At 54.9% G+C, this 25,633-nt stretch overlaps 1 protein-coding gene and 1 long non-coding RNA gene across 52 annotated transcripts in view; one reads left to right on the forward strand and one right to left on the reverse strand.

Moving 5' to 3' along the window:
- PCBP3 (poly(rC) binding protein 3) overlaps positions 1-21,225 on the forward strand; it is a 221,450-nt gene extending 200,225 nt beyond the window's left edge. For 11 of the 50 annotated variants that reach the window (XM_081574325.1, XM_081574292.1, XM_081574301.1 and 8 more), the window contains 7 exons: positions 3,937-4,011; positions 6,762-6,803; positions 15,367-15,445; positions 15,867-15,926; positions 19,017-19,069; positions 20,018-20,187; positions 20,608-21,225. In XM_081574325.1, coding sequence (XP_081430451.1) covers positions 3,937-4,011; positions 6,762-6,803; positions 15,367-15,445; positions 15,867-15,926; positions 19,017-19,069; positions 20,018-20,187; positions 20,608-20,644 — 516 coding nt within the window. In that variant the 3' untranslated portion in view covers positions 20,645-21,225. Of the gene's footprint in view, positions 1-3,936; positions 4,081-6,761; positions 6,804-15,366; positions 15,446-15,866; positions 15,927-19,016; positions 19,070-20,017; positions 20,188-20,607 lie in introns of all 50 variants that reach the window. The other 39 variants (XM_081574327.1, XM_081574296.1, XM_081574305.1 and 36 more) reach the window with 8 other exon arrangements.
- LOC145539914 (uncharacterized) lies at positions 17,802-22,941 on the reverse strand. 2 transcript variants are annotated; one of them, XR_014078050.1, is made up of 4 exons: positions 22,812-22,941; positions 21,977-22,363; positions 19,706-20,025; positions 17,802-18,807 (listed from the first exon to the last, which is right to left on the reverse strand). It is a non-coding gene; the product is annotated as an uncharacterized LOC145539914 (long non-coding RNA). The 2 variants fall into 2 exon arrangements; XR_014078049.1 differs by having other exon boundaries at positions 19,635-20,025.
- Positions 22,942-25,633: the final 2,692 nt, after the last annotated feature.

Genomic DNA, 25,633 nt, shown 5'->3' on the forward strand with positions numbered 1-25,633 from the left:
TGTGTATGGAGACAGGTGTGCACTGGAGGCAGATGTGCATGGAGACAGGTGTGCACTGGAGGGCAGGTGTGCCTTGGAGGCTGGTGTATTGGAGACAGGTCTGCACTACATGCAGGTATGCACTGGAGATAGGCAGTTTTGCACTGAAACAGGTGTGCACTGGAAGCAGGTGTTTCTGCAGACAGATGTACACTCATGACAGGTGTGCACTGGAGACCAGCATGCGTGGAGACGACAAGTGTGCACTGGAGACAGGTGTGCATGGAGACAGGTGTGCACTGGAGGCAGATGTGTATGGAGACAGGTGTGCACTGGAGGCAGATGTGTATGGAGACAGGTGTGTATGGAATTAGGTGTTCATCGGTGGCAGGTTTGTACATGAGACAGATGTGTGCTGAAGACAGGCGTGCACTGGTGGCAGACATGAACTGGAGATAGGTGTACACTGTTGGCAGGTGTGAAATGGAGACACGTGTACTAGAGTCAGGTGTGCCCTGGAGGCAGGTGTGCTTTGGTGCAGATGTCTGGAGGCACATTGGGGCTGGAGATGCAAGTGGAGTGGAGTGGCCCACACTGCCACCAGGACCCCCTGGCTGGACTGACAGAGGTACAGCATGCTGTACTTATGAAAAGCACAGGAATATGCCCAAATTGTGAAGACAGAAAGGAACGAAGAAAAGGATTAACCAAAGAAGAAGCAAGGAAGGTGCAGCTGAGCAGGAAGGAACGTCTCTTAAAATTTTGAGGCAAATCCCAAGATTTAAGTTTCAGTCAATACGCAAACTGCTACAAAATTAACTGAAGTTGTCAATAATAGTTGCTAGTCTTTTTTAAGCTAAAATGAAATCATCATGCTTCTAACGGAAGGTTTTACTCGCTGTGCTGGTTGCCTGGCTGTCAGGTCCTCTTCTCCCACAATGAAGCCATGGAGGGTCCACCTGGCTGACTGCAGTCCTGTTCAGATATTAGCCCCAGGGGCAGCAGGGACCCTCCCTCTTCTGTACTTGACCTGGTGCTAATGCACCGTGTCTGACTTCTTCGAAAAATGTTGGTATTGGTTTTATTTTCCTGAAGTGTGATATTGGGAAGTCAAAAAAATTTTCCTGAACATTTTTTTCTGTAGCATCCCCCCACACTGGTCCTGGTTATGAACAGTGTCCTCCTCAGTCCTGGTGCTGGGACCACAGGTGGCCAAGAGGGCAGGTGGCCAGCAGGGCCTGGCACCCCTGGTGTGGCAGACACCCCAGGAAGTGAGAAAGCCCATGCCAGCCTAGTGGGTGGCAAGTGCCATGTGGGGGTGCAGGGCAGATGTGAGCCACCCTGGGATGATGAGGTCTGAGCAGGACACATGGTCTCCTCAGGACTCCTCACACGTGGCCTTGCCGATGCTGCACTCACGGTCAGATGTGGCCCCACAGAAGAGCCTGACCCATGGGCGGTACTTGCTTGTGCCCTCGGGGCCGTGAGAGGCAGACTGAAACACACAGGCGTGTGTGGGTCCTCGTACCCCTGGGACCGTGAGAGGCAGACTGAGACACACAAGCACGTGTGAGGGTCCTTGTGAGGTGGGGGGAACAGGCCTCCTGTCATTGGTGTCACAGGGCTCCCAGCAGTGGCTGCTTACTGGGAAGGGGGCATTCTCACCCCAGAGGCCCCTGGCCTGGTGTTAAATGAAGAGTATATGGAGCTTTGAGCTCTGGGGTGGGGCTTCCACCTGAGAAATCCCCACCAAAGGAGAGCGGGGCTGCTCAACGGGCGGCAAGTTAGGTGGAGAACACGAGTGTCAGGGCCCCCGGGGAGGTGTGCTCAGAAGGCCTCCCCCAACCAGAAGTCAGAGGGGATGGGAGCTAGACATCAGGGTCGGTGGAGTGTGGGTGCTGCTGTTGGTGGGGTCAGAGGGCACCATGGAGCAAGGGTGATGGCTAAGGCTGAGCAGCATAGAGTCCACCCCCACCTCTGGGACTGAGTGGGGGCAGCGGTGGACTGAGTCCTCCTCTTGCACCACAGTGGAAATGGTCATTCAGTGTCTGGTGACCACGAGGCAGCCTGGGACTGCAGAGAACCTACTGAGAGGTGCCTGGTCACAACCAAGGGCGAGCCAAAGATGGAGAGACAGGAGCCCTCCTTTGCCCAAACACAGGTCCTTGAAGCAGCCTCTCTGTGTCACACAAGGTCACACAGCACAGCCAAGGTCACACAATGTGTCTAAAGTCACACAGCACATCCAGGATCACACAGCACATCCAAGGTCATACAATGTATCTAAGGTCACACAGCACAGCCAAGGTCACATGGACATCCAAGGTCACACAATGTATTCAAGATCACATAACACAGCCAAGGTCACACAGTGTATTCACGATCACGTAGTACATCCTAGGTCAAACAGCATACTCATAGTGCATAGCTAAGGTCACACAGCACATCCACGATCATACAGTATGTCCAAGGTCACACAGCACAGCCAAGGCCATACAGTGTGTCCAAGGTCACACAGCAAGCCAAGGTCACACCGTGTATTCACGATCACGTAGTACATCCAAGGTCAAACAGCAAAACAAAGTTCATACAGTGCATTCAAGGTCACACAGCATAACCAAGGTTGTACATGTTCAAGGTCACAGTGTTCCAAGGTCACACAGCGTGTTCAAGATCACACAACACAGCCAAGGTCACACAGTGTATTCATGATCACATAGTACATCCCAGGTCAAACAGCATAACCAGGGCCACAGCACACAGCTAAGGTCACACAGCACATCCAAGGCCATACAGTGTGTCCAAGGTCACATAGCACAGCCAAGATCGTACAATGTGTTCAAGGTCACATGGGCTTCCAAGGTCACACAATGTATTCAAGATCACACAGTACATCCAAGGCCACATAGCATATTCAAGGTCACATAGCATAACAAAGTTCATATAGTGCATTCAAGGTCACACAGCATAACCAAGGTTGCACATGTTCAAGATCACAGTGTGTCCAAGGTCACACCACTGTGTTCAAGGTCAAACGGCACATTCAAGGTCATACTGTGTTCAAGGTTGCAGTAGCAGGCCAAGGTTACACGATGTATTCAAGGTCACATACTGTGGCCTGGGCTGCAGAGTTGAAGCCATCAGCCAGCCTGCGGTCCCCACATCGCTGCGTGTGCCTCGGGTGGGGGCACTCTGACATCACAGTGCCTGGCAGAGGCATGGGCTGGGCCTGGGTGGGCAGTGGCCTCAGGAGCTCCCTGCAGGGACAGGCTGCTCTGGTCCCCAAGCTCTGCCCTGGGCTGGTGGTGCAGCTGACTTGGGGCTCCGACAACAGCCAGGCCCAACCCCGAGGACTCTGCTCCCAGGGAAGACAGTTGCCCGGGCAGCGGGTGGCAGCAGGCATGATTGCTTCTGACCCAGGGGTTAGACTGACATCGTCAGACCCTGGCATCCTTATGGTACCTGAGAATATCGTGCACCCCAAGACACAAATCCTAAACTTTTGGACCCAGAATAGTGAAAGGAAATTGTAGCAGATCTCATCACAGCTGTGGACTATTTCATTTGGACTCTGAGGTGTATTAAATGATGACTCTTTTGTTATTAGTGAAGTTGGATGTTTCTAACTTTGCTGAGATGAGGCCAACTGAACATCAGCCCAGGCCAAGCGGAGCTCCACCCTGGGCACAGAGTCCCAGGGCTCTTCCCGAGGACTGAAGGCAGAGGCGTCCCGCCAATCTCAGTGCCAGGGGAGGGTTGCGTGCAGGCAGGGCCGCTCCTCCCACCTTGTCCGCTGCCTCCTGCTGGGGGCTGTATCTAGGGTGGTGGCTCCTGGAGGACCTGGGGGCTGGGAAGGGCGGGGTGGCACAGTGGGTGGGGCTCGGAAGGAGGCCCCACGACTGTCAGGCTGCAAGGCCACTCTAACACTCTGTCTCCCTCTCCTGTCCCTTTTCCTAGTCCCCACCGAAAGGTGCCACCATTCCCTACCGCCCAAAGCCCGCCTCCACCCCTGTCATTTTTGCAGGTGGTCAGGTAAGAGCCGACCCGCTCGCGGCCTCCACTGCCAACCTCAGCCTTTTACTGCAGCCCCCGCCGCTGCCCGTTAGTGCACTCAGGTTTTCTCCCTTCTCACGTGCACGTCTCCCCCACCCGCGCTGGATGCAGAGCTCTCCCACCAACAGCCCGGCCGGGGCTGAATGCGGGCCCCATGTGAGACTGCCAGACAGTGTCCACAGACAGAAGGGAGGGTCCCAGGAGGACCCTGGTCTGGGTCAGGCCTATGCAGTTGGGCAGGATGGCCCAGTCTAATTTCCTGGTGCTTTTAGGAAGCTCAGAGGGAAAAGGGGCCAGGGGTATTTCCAGGGGTCTTAGGACTCAGGGTTGAGATGACTATGACTGTAAAAACTGGCCCATTTCCCCCAGAGATGCGCATTCCCACACACATGTTCCTCCCAGTAGCACGTGAGGGACAAGAGGAGGATGAAGGAGGCCGGGCTGGGCCTCCCGGGTACTCGGATGGTCCACAGCCTCCCCCTTCCCCACACTGGCCGCGGGCCCAGGAGGCTGGGCACAGCAGCGCTGCACACCTGGGGTTTGGGCAAGAGCCCCCGACCCTTCTCTCCCACCAGGAAGGGGTCGTGGCGGTTTCTGTCTTCCGCCAGTGGTTGGCCTAGTGGGGCTGACAGGGGCTGTGCCGTGTCTCCTGCCCTTGGGCACCGGCCTCCACGGCAGAGTCACCGCAGCCTCGGTCAGGGACTTTGCACATGCAGGCCAGTAGTGCCAGGGGGAGCTCTGCGTCCAGGCGGCGGTGCTGTGTGTTTGTTCAAGGAGAGTGAAGACGGAGGTGCTGGGTGCCCCAGGGCGGGGGAGGGGCTGAGAAGGAAGAGAAGCAAACGCAGGTTGTCCGAATCTTCCTGCGCTGCCCTGCTCTGCTCTGTGAGGGAGCCTCATCAGATGGCCCGTTCCCGTCCCCAGCCTCCCACCCCTCCTTCCTCCCCTCCCCCCAGCCCTCCCCCGCCCCATCCCTCACCTCTGCCCTCTCCCTAACCCCTGTGCAGCAACAGCTGGGTCCCTGTTCCTGCAGCAGCCTTTGGGGTACTTCCCCTGGGGAGGAAGGCAGCAGTTCCCACGGCCCGTGGCTTAGGGTGGCCACAGAGGGCTGGCCCTATTCAGAGCTCCTCTCCTCGCCCGCATCCAGGTCAGCGCCTCGGCCCCGACGTGCGTGCAGGCAAGCCTGTGATGATTCCCAGTGGTGAAGCACGGGCTTTACTCAGAAGGGAGATGCATTGACAGGAGCTGGAGCCCAGGCTGCCTCCTGGCCGTTGCCCACCCCCAGGCAGGGCAGCAAGGTCACCACCATTGCTGGAGGGCAGTGCCTTCACCAGGCCCCTGTGCCCTGGGGACAGCTAGAGTGGCCAGTGACTGACTGGTCTCGGTTGTCAGCACCACAGGCAGCTGGGCAGAGGAGCCCGTGTACCAGGCCCTGGCCCCTGCGCCCGAGTGCAGGATACACTGCACACCTGGCTCCAGAGCCTCTCACCCCGACCTTTCTGGGGAAGCACTGGCCGGGCCCCTGCTTGCAGAAAGGCGGCTCCTGCCTCCCCAGCAGGTTCAGACCCCAGAGTCTGCCCAGACAGAAGCTACTGCCTGTGCTTGTCTCCACCTCTGTGCTGAGAGGATGGTGGGTGGCTGTGCACTTAGCTCTAGAAACCCCGACACCTGAGTGAGGAAAAGGTGTCAGAACCTGAGACCGTCTGGGGTGAAGAACTGCTAGTCAGAGTGCAGCACTCTTCCAGGGCCTGCCTTCCCCGGAGACATGGTGGCACAGTGCCTGTGGCGTCTATACAACGCCTGCAGACGGGCCACATGGTCCCGTGGCCCCAAGTGTGCACGGGCTCCCCCGTGCTCGCTGTCTCTGCTCAGACTCCTTTCCTTCCCTGTGGGGTGCCAGGCCTCACCTGACAGGGCTCCGCACCCACCCGCCGGCGGCCGAGTGTAGCTCTGCAACACGCTCCCACATCCCAAGTCCCGATGGAAGCCTTTGTCTTCACTCTCCCTCGACTCTGTGTGGTTTGTTTGTTGATTGGCCATGAGTTTCTGGAAGAATCTTCGCTGAGGGACTGTGGGGCAGGGGGCTGGGTGTGGGAGAGGCCGCGGGTCCCACACACTTGCTGTGGCTGCTCCGTGTCACCGTCTTGAAGGCGAGTGACATGATGAAGCCCAACGAGACTCCCCAGGGGCCACACCACCAAGAGTGTGCTGCGCCCGGTCCCCTGTGGCCGGAAGACGCTCGCCAACCTGTGGCTGATTTGGGCGCATTTCTTAATTTGACATTTGCAAAATGGGGTGTGAGCCACCTTTTAAAGTTTTGTGTTTCGTTGTTTGATTCTCTTGGGATAAGTATTTCCTGAAGGTGTTTACTCTGATGGCCGATTAAACTCTCCAGTGTTAATAACCATCAGTCCCCAGCAGGGGTCGACTGACGGTCTGTAGCTATTTCCTACTGAGAAACAGCAGGGTGAGAGTCGGACGTGTTCCACCTGGTCCCTCCACCCTGCCCCCACCCCATCGCATGTCTGGCTGTAGGTCCAGCCACAGGGGACATGGGGCCCTCGCCCCCAGCTTCTGGAGGGAGGGATCACCTGTCCCATGTGAAGGGGAAAGCCTTAACGGAGAGCCAGGGCCTGCTGGCAGGGGAGCCGCCCCAGGAGGCCCTCGTTCTGTGAGGGCCTGCGGTGAGGTGGCCGCCGCTTCGTGAGCTGACGGTATCTCTCTCTCTCCAGGCCTACACGATCCAGGGACAGTACGCCATCCCCCACCCAGATGTGAGTTTTCACTCTGCCCCTTCACCTCCTCTCATCACCACTTCCTCCTACCTGCATGCTGCTGTCAGTTGCTACTAATATTAATATTACACAATAATATTAATACGTTCTCCGTGTTCCTGACCTGTGTCGTATCCATATGGCCCTGAGTAACCTTTAACCTCTTAGCACTAATTCTCCCCTGTGGAGGACTTGGCCTGGTGTCAAATTGTTCTGAGTGTGGCTGCAGTCCGGCTGTTCCTCCACACCCAGGCCCTCGTGCGGTGGCCCCGGGCTTCTCTGTCCCTGGCGCCTACCCTGGTGGGCGGGGACAGCTCAGGCCCTGTGTGCACCTGTTCAGGCAAGTGACGTGCCATCAGCAGGTGTAGTGGGACACCTTGGATGGGCGTTTGAACCTTTGGTGAAGCTATGCACTCCCTTTCAGCCCCAGTTGGAGCAAGGTCCCTGCACCCACAAGATCCCGGCCATCAGAAGCCCATAGAGCAGACAAGGCTCTGTTCTAGTGTTATGACATGTCCACACCCAGGGCTGCTCCAGGCTGCGTTCCAGTCTGAGTGTGGCACTGCTATTGGAGGGCTGGGCACCCTGAGAGCCATGCAGGGAGAACCTTGGGGCCACAGGGCTATAGATGTGCCGGGCAGTGTAGTCTGCCCCGCTGGTCTGGGGCTGTGGGCTGAGGGGAGGAGGGAAGGGAACGGGCTCGTGTGCCGCTGCCTCAGCTGCAGTGAGCGAAATCCCACCTGAGATGTGTCCTCTGTGCTGGGAGGATGCGTTCACGTGCCGCTTTGTGAGAGCCGGGGGGCAGGGGTGGGGGCTTGTCCAGGCATAGGGGCTGCCGGCGACTGTGATGCCCGCCAGTCTTCTGCAGACCCTTGCTTTTTTGAATTGGCAGTTTCAGAGCCAGTTGCCCAAGATGCAAAGCAGGGCAGGGAGGGTTTTAAGAATTAACCGACGCTAAGTACGTTTGTATGTGTTGGAAGCACAGAGATTCAATTCACTATCATTGCAGGAAATTTCTACTGAGTAGAAAAGAAATACTAACAGTTTATCCGTTAAAAATCCTCATAAGCAACAAGTCAGATGGTAGAGAAGCTGATGGACACAGGGTTGGGGACCGCCCCCATGCCACATGGGGCTGCCTGCCCTCCTCGGCTGTGACCCAGGGAAGGCAGGGTGCTAGAGCCTGGGGTGGGGGATGGTGCGTCTCCATGCAGAGTGAGCGCTCGTAGTGCTGGGGGGGCTGTCCGTGAACCCCAATAGAGCACCTGCAGGGGTGGCAGAGGTCAGAGTGGAAGCCAGCTTCTGCGGTGGCACAGCCTTTGTTCCCCACGGCGGGCAGTCTCTTGCCTTCGGAAGAGCTTCTGTACAAAAGCACATTCAGAACTCAGCACACAGCAATCTGGGTCAGAGGGGCCAGTTTCCCCCAGTGCAGCTCGGACCCGGACCCGAGGCTCAGACATGCAGCGCTGAGCGGGGCCTGTGCTCCCTCCTGAGGCCTCGCGCGCCGGCCACTGATACCAAGCAGCACAGGCGCCCAGCGAGCCCCAGGGACTTTGATCGGTTTGGTGGATTGGTTTTTATATCAGTCAGTTGTTTTGCTCTTTCATGTGATGTTCTCGGTATCTCTTAAAAATGGGTAGTTTCAGATTTTTTTTTTTTGGTTTTTAAACTAATGTATAGCTGCTGTTACATAGTTGCCTTGAGGGCTTCTGTGGGGGCCCCATGTCCTCCAGACCTGCATGTGCCGTGAAACAGCTGTTGGGAATAGAGCAGGACTCTGATAAAATGCTTCTCCTGCAGAGCAGAGAGTTGACAGCTCCAACCGTCACTGAGAGAGTCTGTTTCAAACAAAACGAACGGTAACAAGTGACGATGGCCAGGAAGGCAGTTTCATCTGAGCTTAATATTCAGTAGGATTTTTCTTAGAGCGGATTTCCCTGGTGGCTCAGACGGTAAAGCGTCTGCCTACAATTCGGGAGACCTGGGTTCAAACCCTGGGTCGGGAAGATCTCCTGAAAAAGGAAATGCAACCCACTCCAGTACTCTTGCCTGGAAAATCCCATGGACAGAGGAGCCTGATAGGCTACAGTCCATGGAGCCACAAACAGTCAGACACAACAGAGCAACTTCACTTTCACTTTTCTTAGGTCATTATAGAAAGTACTAATTTATTTTACAAGATAACTGAATACACCATTTCAACCCCAGTGACTGACACAGTCATCTTCTTGAATCAGGAGTAGACCACGAGGAAACACATTTCCTGGAGCCGAGTGTTTCTTCATGTAGAATTACAGCATGTGCAGTTTTTCCTGCTTTCTGGTTTACCCTACCTGAGAATCAGGGCCCACCCTCACCAGTCTTCCTCCAGGTCCTCGCCAGGCTCAGGCCTTGTTTCACCAGGATCCTGCTGGGACTCACAGCTCTCAGGCATCCAGAGAGGCCAGGGACCGCTGGGTGGCTGGCCTCAGTCACAGCCAGTGGCCTCGATTACGGCTGGCAGTGGAAATGCTCCAGGACAGCTGCCCACTCCCCTACGTGTCCTGCTCGAGGGGTCAGACGTGGTTTCAGACACAAGGAAGGACCATGGCAGCCACGACTCAGGATGCAGGAGCAGATGCAGAGCATCATCACTGCTCTCTCCCACCTCCTCTCTTCCTGTCCCCGTGCTGATTATACCAGGAAGGAACTGTTTTCTTCTGGGAGAAGTGAGTCACCCTCAAGCACCCCAAATGAAAGGATCTTATTTCTAGTCTTCAGAGTTCCCAAGTCACTCCCTTGCTCAGCATCCCCTCCTTAAAGGGGCCTGGAAACAAGCAGGATTGAGACCAGAAGTTGGGCTGGACCAGTGGGAGCCTGGGTGGACACCCTCCCCCGGGGTTCACAGGGAGGACATGGAGCTTCATGAAGAGAGCTCCAGAGCTGGGGTCCAGGAGCAGCAGAGCTGTGAGTCCCCATGACTCTGGGTCTCAGCAGGGGCATTGAGTACCTGGGGGTAGGTGGGTGCTGTGGGTCCCCACGACATCAGGTCTCAACAGAGGTATTGAGTACCTGGGGGTAGGTGGGTGCTGTGGGTCTCCATAATGCCATGTCTCAGCAGAAGTATCGAGTACCTGGGGGAAGGTGGGTGCTGCGTTGGCCAGGTCATTGCTTAGCGAGTAAGCAGTGGGGAAATTGGAAACACGTGTGTTACAGTGAGTGGAAGCAACCAGTGGATCCTGTGCAGACCGAGATCCCTGGGACCCCCTCACAGTGGACACAGCTAGGACGGCGGAGCACCTTCCCCGCCTGCCTCCTCAGTGTCCCCCTAGTCTCCCAGGGAGAGCCCTGCTGAGAAGAACCTGCATGGCTGCCCCGCTGATGCCCTCACCTCTGGCTTTTTTCAGTGGTGAGGAGGCACCCTAGGCTTCACCTGCTGCAGAGCAGCTAACAGGGCAGGTTAACTCCCCTCCCCACCCCCCCTACAGGTCGCATACCCTCTCTGGCTGAGCTGAGCTTCTTTTCAGTGGCAGGGCTCTCAGCCTGCCCCTCCCAGAATCGGAACCTGCATTTTCACAAGACCGGGGGTGACTTGTATGCACGGAGAACTGAGAAGGAAGAACCCAGATCCAGTCAGAGCCCCAGGAAGAGAGGATAGGCTGGAGCAAGAGAAGACTCTAAGAGATGATCGCAGAGAATTTCTAGAATCAGTAACAAAACAGTCCTCACATTCAGCAATCCCAACAAATCTCAAACAAGATCAACCCAAATCCTTCTTAGACATGTCCGAACAAAACCCCATGACACCAGAGACCAAAGCATATCTTCAGAAGATAGAGGGAGAAAGAATATCACAAAGGAGCAACTCAGGGGCCACAAGGTGGTGATGAAATAAAACTACCATCAGAGGATCACCGAGGTACAGGTGTTTTTCAGACAAACAGCTGTGATCTCGTAAGGGGCGCCCTTCAGGAAAAGGAAAATGACTGCAGAAAGAAGGCTATGAACACAAGAAAGAATGGTAAGTGAAGAAAGCTACCATCTCTTTCCTTTTAAAAGAAGCACAAATCAGAAAGAAAACATTGATATTTTTGTCTATTAAAACATTAACATCTGGGTCAATGAAAACACACTTTGTAAAATCAAAGTCAGTGCTAATTGCTGGGATTAACCTACAGAACTGAATGGACCCCAAGAGCACAGCTAAGGTTCAGGATGTGGCCGAGGGGATGAGAACATCCTGGGGCCACTGTGGCATTCAGGAGGAGGCAAAGATGCTGCATTAGGACTGCAAATGTGCGTGTTACAATTCCAGAGTGGTGGCTAACAGAAAAGCATTCACTTCTGTAACTTCATTAAAGGTGTGGGGGGGACATGGGTGACTGGAAAATATCATTAATCAACACAGCAGGAAGGGAACGAGAAAAGAAACCCTGGACGATCAGGGCAATTAAAATAAGACAACAGAAATCAGTATACATCTATGGTAATTGTGACCAAAGTGAGAGAAACTTTCTAGTTAAAAAACAAGGTCTGTCAGATTTTTAAAAAATAAATAAACAAGCAAACAAAAACAGAAAAGTTTTCAGTTTTATTTCAAAGGGCACACCTAAAGAAGAAGGAAAAAAAAAAGATAGATGGGAAAAATATGGGAAAATACTAACCCAAAGAAGCAATATACTATTATCAGTGGGGAGCAAAACAAGACTTTAAGGCAAATCACTTACTCATTACTTATTGATAAATTGTTCAGTTCACTCAAAGAAAGCAATTTAAATTTGTATGCACCTAAAACACAGCTTCAAACATATGTAAAGGAAAAAATTAAACCATTAGGGGAATCTGACAGACATTGCAGCAGAGCCTGAAAGTGAAGGCCTTGTAGCCAAGAAGGAAGAGATGCTGACAGTCCCGCCTGAGGCAAGTTAACCAGCGCGCCCTGAGCACTCCCCAGCACAGCTGCCGGACCCACGAGAATGCTTACAAAGCTCCACGACACACAGAGCGCAGACTCTCTCAAAAGCTGGAATCAGAGAGACAGCTCTCTCCCACAAAGCAGTAAGTTAAAATCAATAGTTAAAATGTTATTTAAAAAAAAAAAAAAAAATCTCGTCCTTATTGAAACTTAGAGCAGACCAGAAGAGCACAGTGAAAGGAAAGACACACGACCCTCCTGGGCAGGACATCAGGGGTCCTCCCAAGTTGAGATGCGGGTACTGCAGAAGTGACAAAAGTCCCTGCTGCTGTTTTATGTGGAAGAGCAAAGGCCCAAGCCAGCAAGCTGGTCACACAGAGAACATCTGATGGGAAACAAAACAAACACTCCGCCTGGACTGAGAACTTCAACACGAGAGAGACAGCTGTAGCGCTTTTAGAAGAAAACAGAATATCTTTCAGTTCACAGAAACACAAACTGTAAAGAAAACAGTGATGAATCTGACCACATTAGAATTTTTAAATTTGGTTTCTCTCAAGGCTCCATAAGGAGATTGGGGGACAGATCTTTCTAGTACACGGAGCTGAACTAGAATGAGAATCTGAAATATGTACATTTACATGAATCAGCAGAAAACAGCCCGGTAGAAAGATGGGCAAAGGACAGCAGCGAGCACTTCACGGGAGAGGAGACTCACAGCCGGGACCACGCAGCCTGTCTCTGGATGTGTGTGCAGCCGTGTGCTTGTGAGTTCCCTCCTGAGCCCTTGCCTGTGTTTCATGCCCAACTCGGTTCAGTGGGAAGGAGGGGTCATGGAGAAACGTCTGCGATGTGGCGCCACCTCCCCTCCTTTCTTTCCTCAAATCTGGCCACATTTCTGGGAGAAACACCTCAAAAAGTGGGAAGTCCCCTCAGTACCCAGTGTTGCTCCTTCCTTTACAAAATGAAGAAATGGAGCCCAGGAGGCCCAGTTAAGGACAAAACCAGGACAGGAAGATGTCAGCTGACATCCAGTGGTCCCCCACTCGGGGGGAGGGCTTCCCTGGGCACCCTGTCCGGCCAGTCCTTCCCCAGGAGTCACCTCACATCCATGGGTGCCAGAGGGGGTTATGTGTGCTGTGGCCACTGTTTCATAAAAGGCAGCAGGTACGTGCAGGAGGACAGGTCAGGGTCGGAGCAGCTGCACTTCTGAGGGTCAAACTTCCTAGGTGCAAGCAGAGCCCTCCCTCGGGTCGTCCGGCTGTGCCTGTAACACGCGTGGTGGCGGGCTCATCCGTCTAACTGGGAGACAGAGGATCATCCCCAGGTGTGGGGGCCATGGGCAGCCCAGTGGGGAGCCTTGTGAGTGTGCGATGTTCCTTCACCCAACTCACATGGGAGCGCTTCTTCAGCCTGCCTGCCGCCCACGTGGGGCCCATCTCCCAGCTATGCCCGTGTGCACAGCTCTGGTCGGAGCTGGAGCCGACTCGGGTCGGTTCTCCTGCCCCCAGAGCCCCGATCTGCCCTGCGGTCCTGTCCAGTGCACAGCCGTGCACTTCTGGGGACTCAGGGACAGAAGGAGAGGGCTCTGCCCTCATGGCAAGCACACAAGCCTGGCCATCAGATGCACAGACACTGGCTGGGATGGAGCCGTGGACCCGGAACCGGGAGCAGCCCAGCCGAGACCCCGAGGCCCTGTACACAGCACAGGGCCGCTCCTGGGGTTCCCCGCTGGCCCCGGCCCCCGGGTGAAGGGGCTAGAGCCCCCAGGTGAAGGGCTGGTTCCCCCGGACCACTGTCCATGCCCCAGTGCTGTGTCTGCAAGAAACCCCAGTGAGGTCAGCACAGATGGCCTGTCTGCACTACCGGGCTGTGGACGGCCACCTGGATGTTAGTTGTCCCTGGACATGGGTTTCCTCCTCCATCTGAGGAGCTCTGTCCCTTCATCAGCCCCCATTGTAGCCCTCTGTGTAGGTGGACTCAGGCACAGCAGCTGCCCAGTGTCCTGGTGACCCAGGGTGACTTGCTGTGCTCTGGGGTGGGGGTGGTTCGCAGGCAGAGTCAGTGCTCCCACCACTCTCATCCTCATGCCCCCGGCGCCTGCAGGTCCTCGCCATCTTTCTTTCGACACATCTCTGAGAGGAGGAGCTGAGCAGCGGGGTCCCCGGCCCGTCAGCCTCTTGCACAGGGTTGTCTTGCCTGTGGCACAGTAGTTACCGGTCACCTCTCATCCGCAGGGCGTGGCTGGTGTTCCCATGACAGTAATTCCTGGGTGTGCTCGCCTGACACCTCTCAGGCTGCTTCCGTGCACGTCTGCTCAGGTCACCTGACCCTGTGGTGTTGGGTCACCGGGCTGACATGCCAGGCAGCAGTGTGCTGTAAGCCCCAACCCCACCTCACTGGGGACTCTCAGAGAGGACTCTGACCCCGGGTCACCCCGTCCCCTCCTTGGAACCGCCAGACATGACAGCTGAGTCAGATGTAGCCAGCTCTGCCTGTGCCCCATCTCATTAGGGACTCTCAGACCGTGCCCGGCCCGCGGGAGGCCAGCAGCAAACCCACTCCTCTCTCAGCCAAGGGCTCACCCTTGAAGGCTGGGACGTCAGAAATCCCAGTGTTTGTCCTTCTCTTCCCCCTCAGACTCTGCAGGATGGGACCAATGGGGTGACTGGTCAGATCCACATGTCACCTGCAGATGCCCACAACTCTCCTCAGGTGCCCCCGCCTTCCAGCCACGGGGCTCGGTGGAGGCCTCCGGGCCCTGGAAACACTCAGGCTAGGCTTCCTTTGTGAAGGTCGGGAGTTGCGAGCGTGTCCTGGAATGATCTGGCCCTCCATCCGCTCGGCTGGAGACGGGCCAGTGGGTGAGTCAGGGCTAAGGACACATCCAGCAGTCTCCAAGGCCAGGGGTGGGGTTTGGACAGCCCTTTTTAGGTGGCCAGGGGCTCACCATGGTTACCTCCATTCTCTGTTGTTTTTAGTGCTTATTTAAGAAGTGAGGCTCAGATAATATAACTAAAGAAACTGCGTTTCAAAGCCTCCCACAAAAGTCTAGGGGATGGGGGACAAAGGTCAGGTCACAAAGGACGAGGGAAGGGTGCAGGCGTGGCAGGCCCCACGGGATCCCGGCACCCTCCTGGCAGCTCTGCAGCACCCATGGCTCTGTAGCACCCTCGGGTGGAGACTTCCAGCCCTCTGCCTGTGATCCTGGGGACCCAGGAGGCGGGCCATGGGCTGTGGGCCCGCAGGGGGCCCCCACTGAGTCACCCTCTGGGGAGAGTGAGGGCCAGGCAGCTATCTGGATCCAGGGCCAGGTGTGCAGAAGGGAGAGGGCGTGGGTCTCCCGCCCACACGCCTGAGTCCCATGAGTGACAGTGTGACGTTGAGGCTTCTAGGGGCCCTGCAGGTCCTGCTCTCTAGCTCTAGACCTCCCCAGTGAGCCTAGGCGCCTGCCTGACCAAGGCTGAAGGGGGAAGGACTCAGTGCCTGCCAACCGACCGTGGCCCATTGGTTACTCCAGGCCAAGTCCTTGCGTGCTGCTGAGTCCGCCATGTGTCGCATGGCCCCTTTCTCTCTCTCTGTGCAGACTTCTGTTACGCGTTTTTAATTTGGTGTGACTTGTACTCGATAACAATAACCTTCTTAGCTCTCGTGTCCCTCCTACCCCAGCAGTTGACCAAGCTCCACCAGCTGGCCATGCAGCAAACCCCCTTTCCTCCCCTCGGACAGACCAACCCCGCTTTCCCCGGTACGTACCCAGCCGCCCTTCTGACCTCTCTTCTCACCCGGGGCCTTTCTCTCTCCGAGCGTCTGTGTTCAGGGCAGCGAGCGGAGCAGGTAGGGCTGTCTGAGTGCTGGGGCACAGTGCTGGGCACGCTGCCGCGGGCGGGCAAGGGTCTCTCTGCTGCCTCTGTGTGGGTCAGTCACCCCGCAGCTGGCCTTCCTGAAGGAGACGCCTCCCCCTCGAGGGTTCGTGCTGCTCTGCTGCCCGCTGGCCGTTGGGGAGGTCCTCCTGCAGGAGGCCGTACACCCACAGGGCGGTCTGCTCGGACGGCGCCCCCATAGCGCAGGGCGGCGCACCAGTCAGACTTTGAGCTTCCCTAGTTGAAGTGACCTTGCTTCTCTCCTTGAGGGCAAAACATTAAATCTGTTTCTTCTTTGCTCTCCAGGAGAAAAGCTGCCTTTACACTCCTCCGAAGAAGCTCAAAATCTGATGGGCCAGTCATCAGGTAAAATAAAACCACGCTAAATGGAGAGCCAGCAAGCCAGGAAAGGACCTGGCAGGTGGAAGGGGCCAGAGGGCCACTCGCTGAGCGCCTAGGGGCAGGGCTGCCACCGCCGCGAGCAGCCACTCCAGGTCTGCACACGCGGCTCCCGGCTTCCACCCATGGCTCTGGAATCGCGGTGATGGGTCAAGCTTCTGCCAGTGCTCGGGGCACAGCTGCCCCATCAGGTGGAAGGACGTTTATCCTCCCAGGGGCACAGCAGGGGGGCTGGAGGAAAGGGCCGACCAGGCTGTGAGTTTTCGTAGGAGAGAAGACCACCCTGGGGTGGATCTGCACTAAACACCCCCTGACGTGGCAGGGTGGGTGTGGATCCCCAGGCTTGGAGCAGGGGGCATGGCTCATGACAGGCTGTTTGGGAGCAAAGCCACTGGAAGCATGTGCCTTGGATTTGGCAAGGGCCCTGTGACAGAGGCACCTGCCACGCTCTGACCCACTCCCCATGCAGGCCTGGATCAGAGCAGAAGAGTGAGGGTCCAGCTTACAGGGAAGCCAGGGAGGGTCTCAGCTGCCGCCCCCACTGCTGTTCTGAACCTCAGGGCATCTGCCTGTCATCTGTCCCTCAGGACCACAGGGGCCCGGCTGAGACCATGGGGCTCAGGGGTCGTCTCAAGCTGAAACCCCGGCTCTGATGCTCCGTGTGCTTGCTGTGGGTTTCTTCTCGGTGCGGCTTTTAATTAAGCTAATGGAGATTTTAATGAGTGGAAATTAGAGGAAAACAGAATAATTTTGATTATGGAGCTGCATACCAACCTCTGTACAGTTCCGTATCTGGGTGATAACACATGTCCAGGGGCTCTGTGCAGCCCTCTGCCATTTATAGTGAGATTTCAGTAACCGCCCAGCCCTGGTCTCTGGGATATCATCTGGGGGCCCCCAGGACCTGGCCTTCCCAGGAAGAACGCTCCCTCACCGCACCCCAACCCCACCACAGCCCTCCCAGCATGGCTTCAGAGACAGGGGACTCATGTTAACACATCACTGTGACGACCTCCCTCTTCAGGGCTCCTGGGACCCTTGGAACTCAGGTACACATACACCCCATGCACACACACACCCCACCATGTGCATGGACACACACGACCCCCATGTGCATATGCATACACACCCCACAATGCACATGCACACACATGCACACGGGCACACACGCACCATGCACACGTACACACATGCCCCCATGTACATATGCACCCGTGCACATGCACACATACACCCCCCCATGCACACACACACAACCTATGTACACGCATGCACACAGGCACTCACCCCCGCCACGCACATGCACACAAACACCCCCATGTACATGCACACACACCCCCATGTACCTATGCACACATACACCCCCCATGCACACACACACACCCCATGTACACGCATGCACACAGGCACTTACCCCCCATGCACATGCACACACACACCAGTGCACATGCACACACACACACCCATGCACATGCACACCCCCCATGCACATGCAACACACACACCAGTGCACATGCACACACACGTGCCATAGCAGCGGGTCAGGAGGCTGGACCGGGTTGTCCTCACCCTGAGGCTGCGTCACATGCTCCCCGGCATCTGGGACTTATGCAGGAGAGGCAGTGCTTGCAACTCCTGAGAGGAAGCTCACCTGTACCCTGGGATGGCTTTAGCACCTTTTCAAAGAAGTCCCCTTATTTGGAAAACACAAGCCAGGGGAGCAGGTGTGATTCCCAAACCAGGAGTCCTTGCATGGTACTCAGGACCAAGGAAGTCTCTGAGGTGACGTTTTAAATGTCACTGTTGATTGAATGTGCATACAGATGGATGAGAGACTGTTAATTGTATTGAAAATACCTTTATAAAAAGAGATAAAGAACAGTAGCTCCGGGTTTAGCTGTGTAAGAGAAACTGACAGACTGTTTGGGGTGAGTTGGTTTGTTCAGCACAGCTGAGCCCTGTGCTCCACGGGCCCCAGAACAGCCTCGGCCCCGCCAGGCCCCTGTGCTGGGGACACCAGTGCCCACCGCACATCTTGTTCCAGGGACATGGTTGCCGTGGAGGAGGACATGTGGGCAGGGACCGGGCCCTCCCATTTGTCAGGACCCCCTAGGCATGCAGGGATTAGGCTGAGAGGAAGGGACCAGCGAGGGAGGAGCAAGGGGTGGGCAAAGGGCTCAGGTTCCAGAATGTTCTGAACTCTGGAATGTTCCAGAATGTGGCAACTGCAATGCCTGGCTGCAGGGGAGAGAGGGGTGGGGCTGAGGAAGGATGGCGGGGTCGCAGCCACAGGCTTGAGCTTGAGCTGCCTCCTGACTAGATGGAAGCGCCTGGGATGGAGGAGCACTCTGCCTGGTGATTGCCTGCCTCCCCTCGGGGCCCCCCTGTTTTGTGGTCACTGTTTCTGAAGCAAGTGTGGGACTTGTCCTTGATCCTGAGAGGCTGGCTCTGACTTGGTGGGTCCTGAGCTGGGATTTGTAGAAATGGACGCTGCAACGTGTGAGGAGCTGGGCCTGGGTGCTCATCTTCGGCCCAGACACCCTGTGGAAAGGCACGTCTTCCCAGGCCCGGCTCTCAGTCCAGCCTCCCTGCCCCAACACTGGAAGTGCTGTGGGGGGCCGGAGCCACAGGGCCTGCAAGGGAAGTGAGGGGTGGCTGGGGCAGCGGAGGAAGCTGTGCTGGCAAGTCTGGGGCACCCAGGGCTGGTGTGACTGCATGGCCTGCACACCAGGCATAGCCACCAGCGTGTCTGAGCGATGTCTCAGGAGACTGTGCCACATGGCAGACAAGTGACGCAAGTTGTACCCAGAAGGAAAAAAGGAACTGCCTCCTGCCAGGTTCCTTCTCCCTGTTTGAGAGATGCTGGGTCAGGAGATGGGTGGCAGTTGGGACCCAGGTCTCATAGGCCCCAGCCCCCAGCTGTGCAGACCCTGCCCTGGGCATTCCCCAGCCCTGCCTGCCTGTGGCCGAGTGGGGAGCGGGGTCAGGTGACCGCGCGGTGGGAACAGCCTTCACCTAGCCTTCACCCGCCTAACCCTGTCCTCTCGCTGTGCCCAGGTCTGGACGCCAGCCCCCCGGCCAGCACTCACGAGCTCACCATTCCCAATGATGTGAGTACGTCCAGCCTCACCCGCCTGAGCCCATGTTCCCCCCCCATTAAGCTGAATGCCCTTGGGGGTGGGTGACATCACCCCAAGTTACCAGACAGGGAGGAGCCATGGGGGCTTCAGGGTGAACTCAGAATGAAGATGCCAGAGCTGCTTGGGCATACTGGCTGCCCGGGGAAGGCCCTGCCCTGGAACCAGGGTCACCCTGGGGGCAGGTGGTTCAGGAGCACCCCGAAGGCCCTTGGAGGACCTCCCACGCTCCCCCCACACACTCCCCTGACATGCTTCCCTCACAGGGTCTCACACGCTCCCTTCACACACGCCCCCACACGCTCTCCCCATGCCCTCCACCACACACCCCCCGACATAATCCCCCACAGGGTCTCCCATACACTCCTCGCACACCCTCTGTCCACACTTCCCTCACACGCTCCCCTCACACCCTCCCTTACACACTCCCTCACATGTTCCGTTACACTTTCCTTCACACACTCAGTTATCTCCCAACCATCCTCTAGAGCCCCAAGTCATCTTAAGAACGCCAACTCCAATCCCCAAACCAAGATACCGGAGCAGGTATGGATCTGGTGTCCTGGAGGGACAACAGCCTGGGGGGCACAGTGACAGCTGGGGACATGCCTCTCCAGCTCCTGTGTCCACTCAAACATCCCTCCAGCCCCAGAGTGCAGCGTAGAGGGGCCAGCATGGCCTCAGGCTCCCAGAGGACACTGAGCCGGGTGAGGGGTCTCCATGACTGCAGGCTCTTCATTTGACGGGACTTGCTACAGTCGAGGCCTCGAGGCTCCCATCCTCCAGCAGGAGCAGAGCCATGCCTCTTGGGGGAACCAGAGTAGGGACTGGTGCAGCGGGACCCCCGGCTCCCCTTGTGTCTCAGCTGCACTCAGACCACAGTGGATTCTCTCCAAGATGCTCCTCCATCCTTTCTTCCAGCTAATAGGCTGCATAATTGGACGCCAAGGGACCAAAATCAATGAAATTCGACAGATGTCTGGAGCGCAGATCAAAATTGCCAATGCCACAGAGGGGTCATCAGAGCGCCAGATCACCATCACGGGGACCCCAGCCAACATCAGCCTTGCCCAGTACCTCATCAACGCCAGGTGAGAACGTGGGCGGGGCCTGGACTGGCCTGCCTCCTGGGGTTCCCCTCTGGGGGTGGAGCGTGGTTGGGGAAACTCCAGGTGGCACAGGAGCACCCACTCCTCTGTGCTCTCACACTTGACTTCTACCCTCCAGCCATGCCACATGGCCCCACGCAGGTCGCTAGGCGTTGACACCCTACATGGCACGCTGTGGGGAGCCCCACATCCACGCCTCCCTGGCAGGGCGACTCCTGCACACCTCCCCACAGTGGCAGCAGAAACCACCGTGGCAGCCTGGGCCTGTCACATGTCCCTCACCCCAACCCCGAGGGGTGATTGGCATGCAGGCCCCCGGCTGTGAAGGAAGGCTCAGGGCTCTGAGGACGCCTCGCCCATGAGAACACGGGAACCTGTGACCTGTGCCCTTGTCTCTTCCAGGCTGACGTCCGAGGTCACCGGGATGGGCGCTCTCTAACCCCACTACGCCCCCACGCTCACCACCTGTGCAGACTGCCCCCTCCCCCTGCAGATGTAGAGGTTTCTTTACCAACAGAAGCTATCTGTGCCCTAGACCTGTGCCCACAATGCTCCAAGTGTGTCTGGGGCCCCCGGCTCCACCCTGACACTGCTCCAAGTTCATTTATGCCTGCTCCTCATGCATTGGCATGCCATGTCCATTATTTTAAAAGCTTTGTGGCCACTCCCATCCATGACGCTCTAGAAACGTCGTTCCTTAGTGTCCATGTAACCTTTTTAAGACTTGGTTTGATGTGTGGATGTTGTCTCCAAGGCCCCAGAGCTGTGGCCACAGGAAGCCGCCCCCCTCCCCCAGTCCCCTTGCCCTTGTCTCCCATGGCCACACGGGCCAGCACCGGGTGGGGTGCACATCTCCCTATGTCCGAGGGTGGAGGAGTGGAGGGCTTGGGGTTGTGACAGGGGAGGATGGAGCGGGCTGCTGGGCCCCGGGCATCTGTCTTTGGGGCTGACAGTGTGGACAAGCTGGGAGGCATCTCTGCACTGGGTCTCAGTTCAATAAATGATGTGCGCTGCCCCTCATCTTGGACTCCTCTCTGTGACCCCCCTGCCTCCCGCCGAACTCAGACCCCACACAAACCAAGGATTGGCTCCACCTTCTCAGATAAAGTGAGATTCCACCTGCTCCCACCTTCAGGGTTTGGCTTGTATGAGTCTTGCTCACCTTACTTCTGCAAAGCTGCTTAGATGGCAGAGATGTAACCCCAAGGCCAGCGCCTGCAAGTGAGGCCACCCCCTCCTTCCCCTGGCCACACTGTGGACTCAGTGGCCCTGAGCTTCCCAGTGGGAACCCACCCCTCTCCACTCCCCCCAGCTTAGCCCACCTGTGCTCACCCGCAGAGCCCACCACACACCTCTCAGTGCTGAAGCCCGGGGGACCCAGGCCCGGGGCAGAGGGCTGCCTTGCTGTGTGGCCCTGGGCCGCACGGGCACCGCCTCCTCAGCCAGATCTGGGCTCACGGGCACTGTAGCAAGTGGGGGTCTGGAGGTGAGGCGAGGCCAACCCCTGCTGCGGGCACCACCCCCCTGCATGATCGAGGGTCCAAGGGGCCCAGGGGGCTCTTCCTTGGTGCCCACCTCACAGCAGGAGCCCCTCTGTGTCTGCCCCATGAGGAGCTGCCCTGCTCCTCAGACTCTGGCCAGGCCTCCAGGGCTCGGGCCATACAAGCACCCTGCTCCGCCCTCCCTGGAGTTCGCTGATCAAGTGGGTGCACAGCATAGAGGCGCCTGGCTACACTGCACGCCCAGCCGTTTAGGGCTGCAGCTCACTCACCTACTGGACACGTTGGCCAGGTGCAGGCCACAGTTCGGGGCCTGGAGGCAGCAGGGACAAGGTGGGCACCAGCCTTCCTCTGGGGACCTCAGTCAGTGGTGGGTGGCCAGTGGAGAGGGTGAGGAGTGCCTTAGAGAGCCAGAGCCAACCATGGGGTGAGGGGTGTGGGAAGTACTGTGTCAATGCTGGGGCTCAAGAAGCTGCAGGCCAAGGGGGAGCTAAGGTGTCCCCCCCAGTGCACTCGTCTGGAGAACAGCAAGTCGAGGAGCGGCCAGGGCAGCAGGAGCTGGTTCAGGGGGGCAGGGGCACAGGAAAGATGAGGTGGGGCTGGGCCAGGGCACTGGCTCTGGAGGAGGAACACAGTCTTGCTTTCGGATCCCAAGTGTGCTGTGGGAGAAAGAAAGTCCAGGCTGCTTGCATGGAGGCCCTCTCTCTGAGGCAAACAGCAGTTTGCCCTCCACATGGGGAGACTGCAGCTGAGGGTTGGGGGAGATGGGAGCTTGGATGGGGACACGCTGGGGTTGAGATATGCCAGCCCCACTGTCAAGGCAGGAGAGGCATGGAAGTGGCAGGCCAGGTGCCACGGGAGGAGCCCTGAGGGGCACCACACAGGACAGCCCTGGGCATCAGGAAGAGGGGTCTCACCCTTGCCCTCCGGCCTGGGACCCAGTGTGAGGCCCAGACGAGATGCCTGTGTACCAGGAGTGTCGCAAACCCCGGCTGATGCCCGGCACCCGGAGGAGCAGGGCTGCCTGCAGAGCAGGCTCACACCTCCATGCTCACAAATACAACTGCTGTGGATGTTCCTGTACCAGTCTTTGTCGGAGGTAAATACCTGGGAGTGAAGTGACTGGGGCGTATGATGTGTGTGTCTAAGAAACTGTTGAGCTGTTGTCTGAAGTGGTTGTACCGTTGTTCGCTCTCTCCACGTTGCATGGGAGCTCCAGTTGCTCCATGTCCTCAGCAGCGTGAGGTGTGCTCAGTCTTCTTAATATTAGCCGTTCTACGGGTGTGGAATGGCATCTCTTTGTGATTCTAGCATTTCCCTTATGACATAATGCTGAGCATCTTTTCCCTGCTTAAGTGTTCATTCAAATCTTTTGCCTGTTTCTTACTATGACTTTCTTATTACTGAGTTTTAAGAGTTTTTCTTGTGTTGTGGATGTGAGTCATTTATGAGATACATCATATGCTTTGTAAATATTTTCCTCCATCCTATGGCTTGTCTTTTCATTCTCTCATTAATGTCTTTTGAAGAGCAAAATTTTTAATTTTGATGAAGTCTAAGTTATTGATTTGTTTATGGATTGTGCTTTTAACGTCATATCTAGTAATCTTTGACTAAACCAAGGTCACAAAGATTTTCCTCATGTATTTTCTTCTAGAAGTTTTGTAGTTTTATTTTCTCACTGAATTGCCTTTGCACCTTTATCAAAAATTTGTTTTCCCTATATGTGCAGCTTTATTTGGGGGCTCTCTAGTCTGTTCACTGATCAATTTGTCTATCTTTATTCCATTACCACACTGTTTTGATTACTGTAGTCTTATGATGTCTTAAAGTTGTGGTGGTCCTCCAACATTGTTCTTCTTTTCAAAGTTGTTTTGAGTATTTAAGTCCTTTTTCAAGTTCTATATGAATTTTAGAGTCAGCTGATAATTTTACACACACAAAAACAGTGTGCTCTGGTTTATTAGTATGGTGTAGAATCTATTGCTTAATTTGAAGATAATTGATAGGTTAACAATATCAGGTCATTTGACCTTTGAACAAGGTATATCTCTCCATCTATTTATGAGTTATTTAATTTCTTTCAAAATGTTTTGTAGTTCTCAGTGTACAGGTTTATAAACTTTTGTCAGACTTACCCTGAAATATTTCATATTTTCCATACTGTTTTAAATATTTAACTTTAGTTTATAATTTTTCATTGCTAGTATATAGAAATACAGTGAATCTGTGTATATATAGATACATATATATGTATGTATATATATATATATATATATGTATATGTATATATAGTTTCTTAGAGTCTGTGCAAACAGTAGAAAAGATCAATGAACCTAAGAGCTTATTCTTTGAAAACATAAAGAAAATTGATAAATCTTTAGCCAAACTCATCAAGAAAAAAGGGGGGGTCCAGATCAATAAAATCAGAAATTAAAAAGGAGAAGTTTCAAGCAATACCACAGAAATACAGATCATAGGATTAATACAATTATAAGTTCAGTTGAGTAGCTTAGTTGTGTCCAACTCTTTGAGACCCCATGAACTGCAGCACGCCAAGCTTCCCTGTCCATCACCAACTCCCAGAGCCTGCTCAAATTTGTGTCCATCCAGTCAGTGATGCCATCCAACCATCTCATCTTCTGTTGTCCCCTTCCCTCTGCATAGAAGTTAAATAAGCAGGGTGACACTATACAGCCTTGATGTACTCCTTTCCCAATTTGGAACCAGTCCATTGTTCCATGTCCAGTTCTAACTGTTGCTTCTTGACCTGTATACAGATTTCTTAGGAGGCAGGTAAGGTGGTCTGGTATTTCCATCTCTTGAAGAATTTTCCACAGTTTGTTGTGATCCACATGGTCAAAAGCTTTAGTGTAGTCAATGAAGCAGAAGGAGATGTTTTTCTGGAATTCTCTTGCTTTCTGTATGATCCAACGGATGTTGGCAATTTGATCTCTGGTTCCTCTGCCGTTTCTAAATCCAGTTTGTGCATCTGGAAGTTCTCGGTTCACATACTGTTGAAGCCTAGCTTGAAGGATTTTGAGCATTACTTTGCCAGCATATTAAATGAGTGTAATTGTGCATTAGTTTGTACTTTCTTTGGCATTGCCTTTCTTTGGGATTGGAATAAAAACTGACCTTTTCCAGTCCTGTGGCCACTGCTGAGTTTTCCAAATTTGCTGGCATATTGAGTGCAGCGTTTTCACAGCATCATCTTTTAGGATTTGAAATAGCTCAGCTGGAATTCCATCACCTCCACTAGCTCTGTTCGTAGTGATGCTTCCTAAGGCCCATTTGATTTTGCACTCCAGGATGTCTGGCTTTAGGTGAGTGATCACAGCATCGTGGTTATCTGGGTCACGAAGCTCTTTTTTGTATAGTTCTTCTGTGTGTTCTTGCCACCTCTTCTTGATATCTTCTGCTTCTGTTAGGTCCATACCATTTCTGTCCTTTATTGTGTCCATCTTTGCATGAGATATTTCCTTGGTATCTCTAGTTTTCTTGAAGAGATCTCTAGTCTTTCCCATTCCATTGTTTTCCTCTATTTCTTTGCATTGATCACTGAGGAAGGCTTTCTTATCTCTCCTTGCTATTCTTTGGAACTCTGCATTCAGGGAAATGTAGCTTTCCTTTTCTCCTTTACCTTGAACTTCTCTTCTTTTCTCAGCTATTTGTAAAGCCTCCTCAGACAGCCATTTTGCCTCTTTGCATTTCTTTTTCTTGGGGATGATTTTGATCATGGCCTCCTATACAATGTTACAAACCTCCATCCATAGTTCTTCAGGCACTCCATCAGATCTAATCCCTTGAATCTATTGTCACTTCCGCTGTATAATCATTAGGGATTTGATTTAGGTCATACATGAATGGTCTAGTGGTTTTCCCTACTTTCTTCAATTTAAGTCTGAATTTGGCAATAAGGAGTTCAC

The sequence above is a fragment of the Giraffa tippelskirchi genome, chromosome 2, assembly GCF_054371585.1.
Source record: "Giraffa tippelskirchi isolate mGirTip1 chromosome 2, T2T-mGirTip1v1.2.pri, whole genome shotgun sequence".
NCBI lineage: Eukaryota > Metazoa > Chordata > Mammalia > Artiodactyla > Giraffidae > Giraffa > Giraffa tippelskirchi.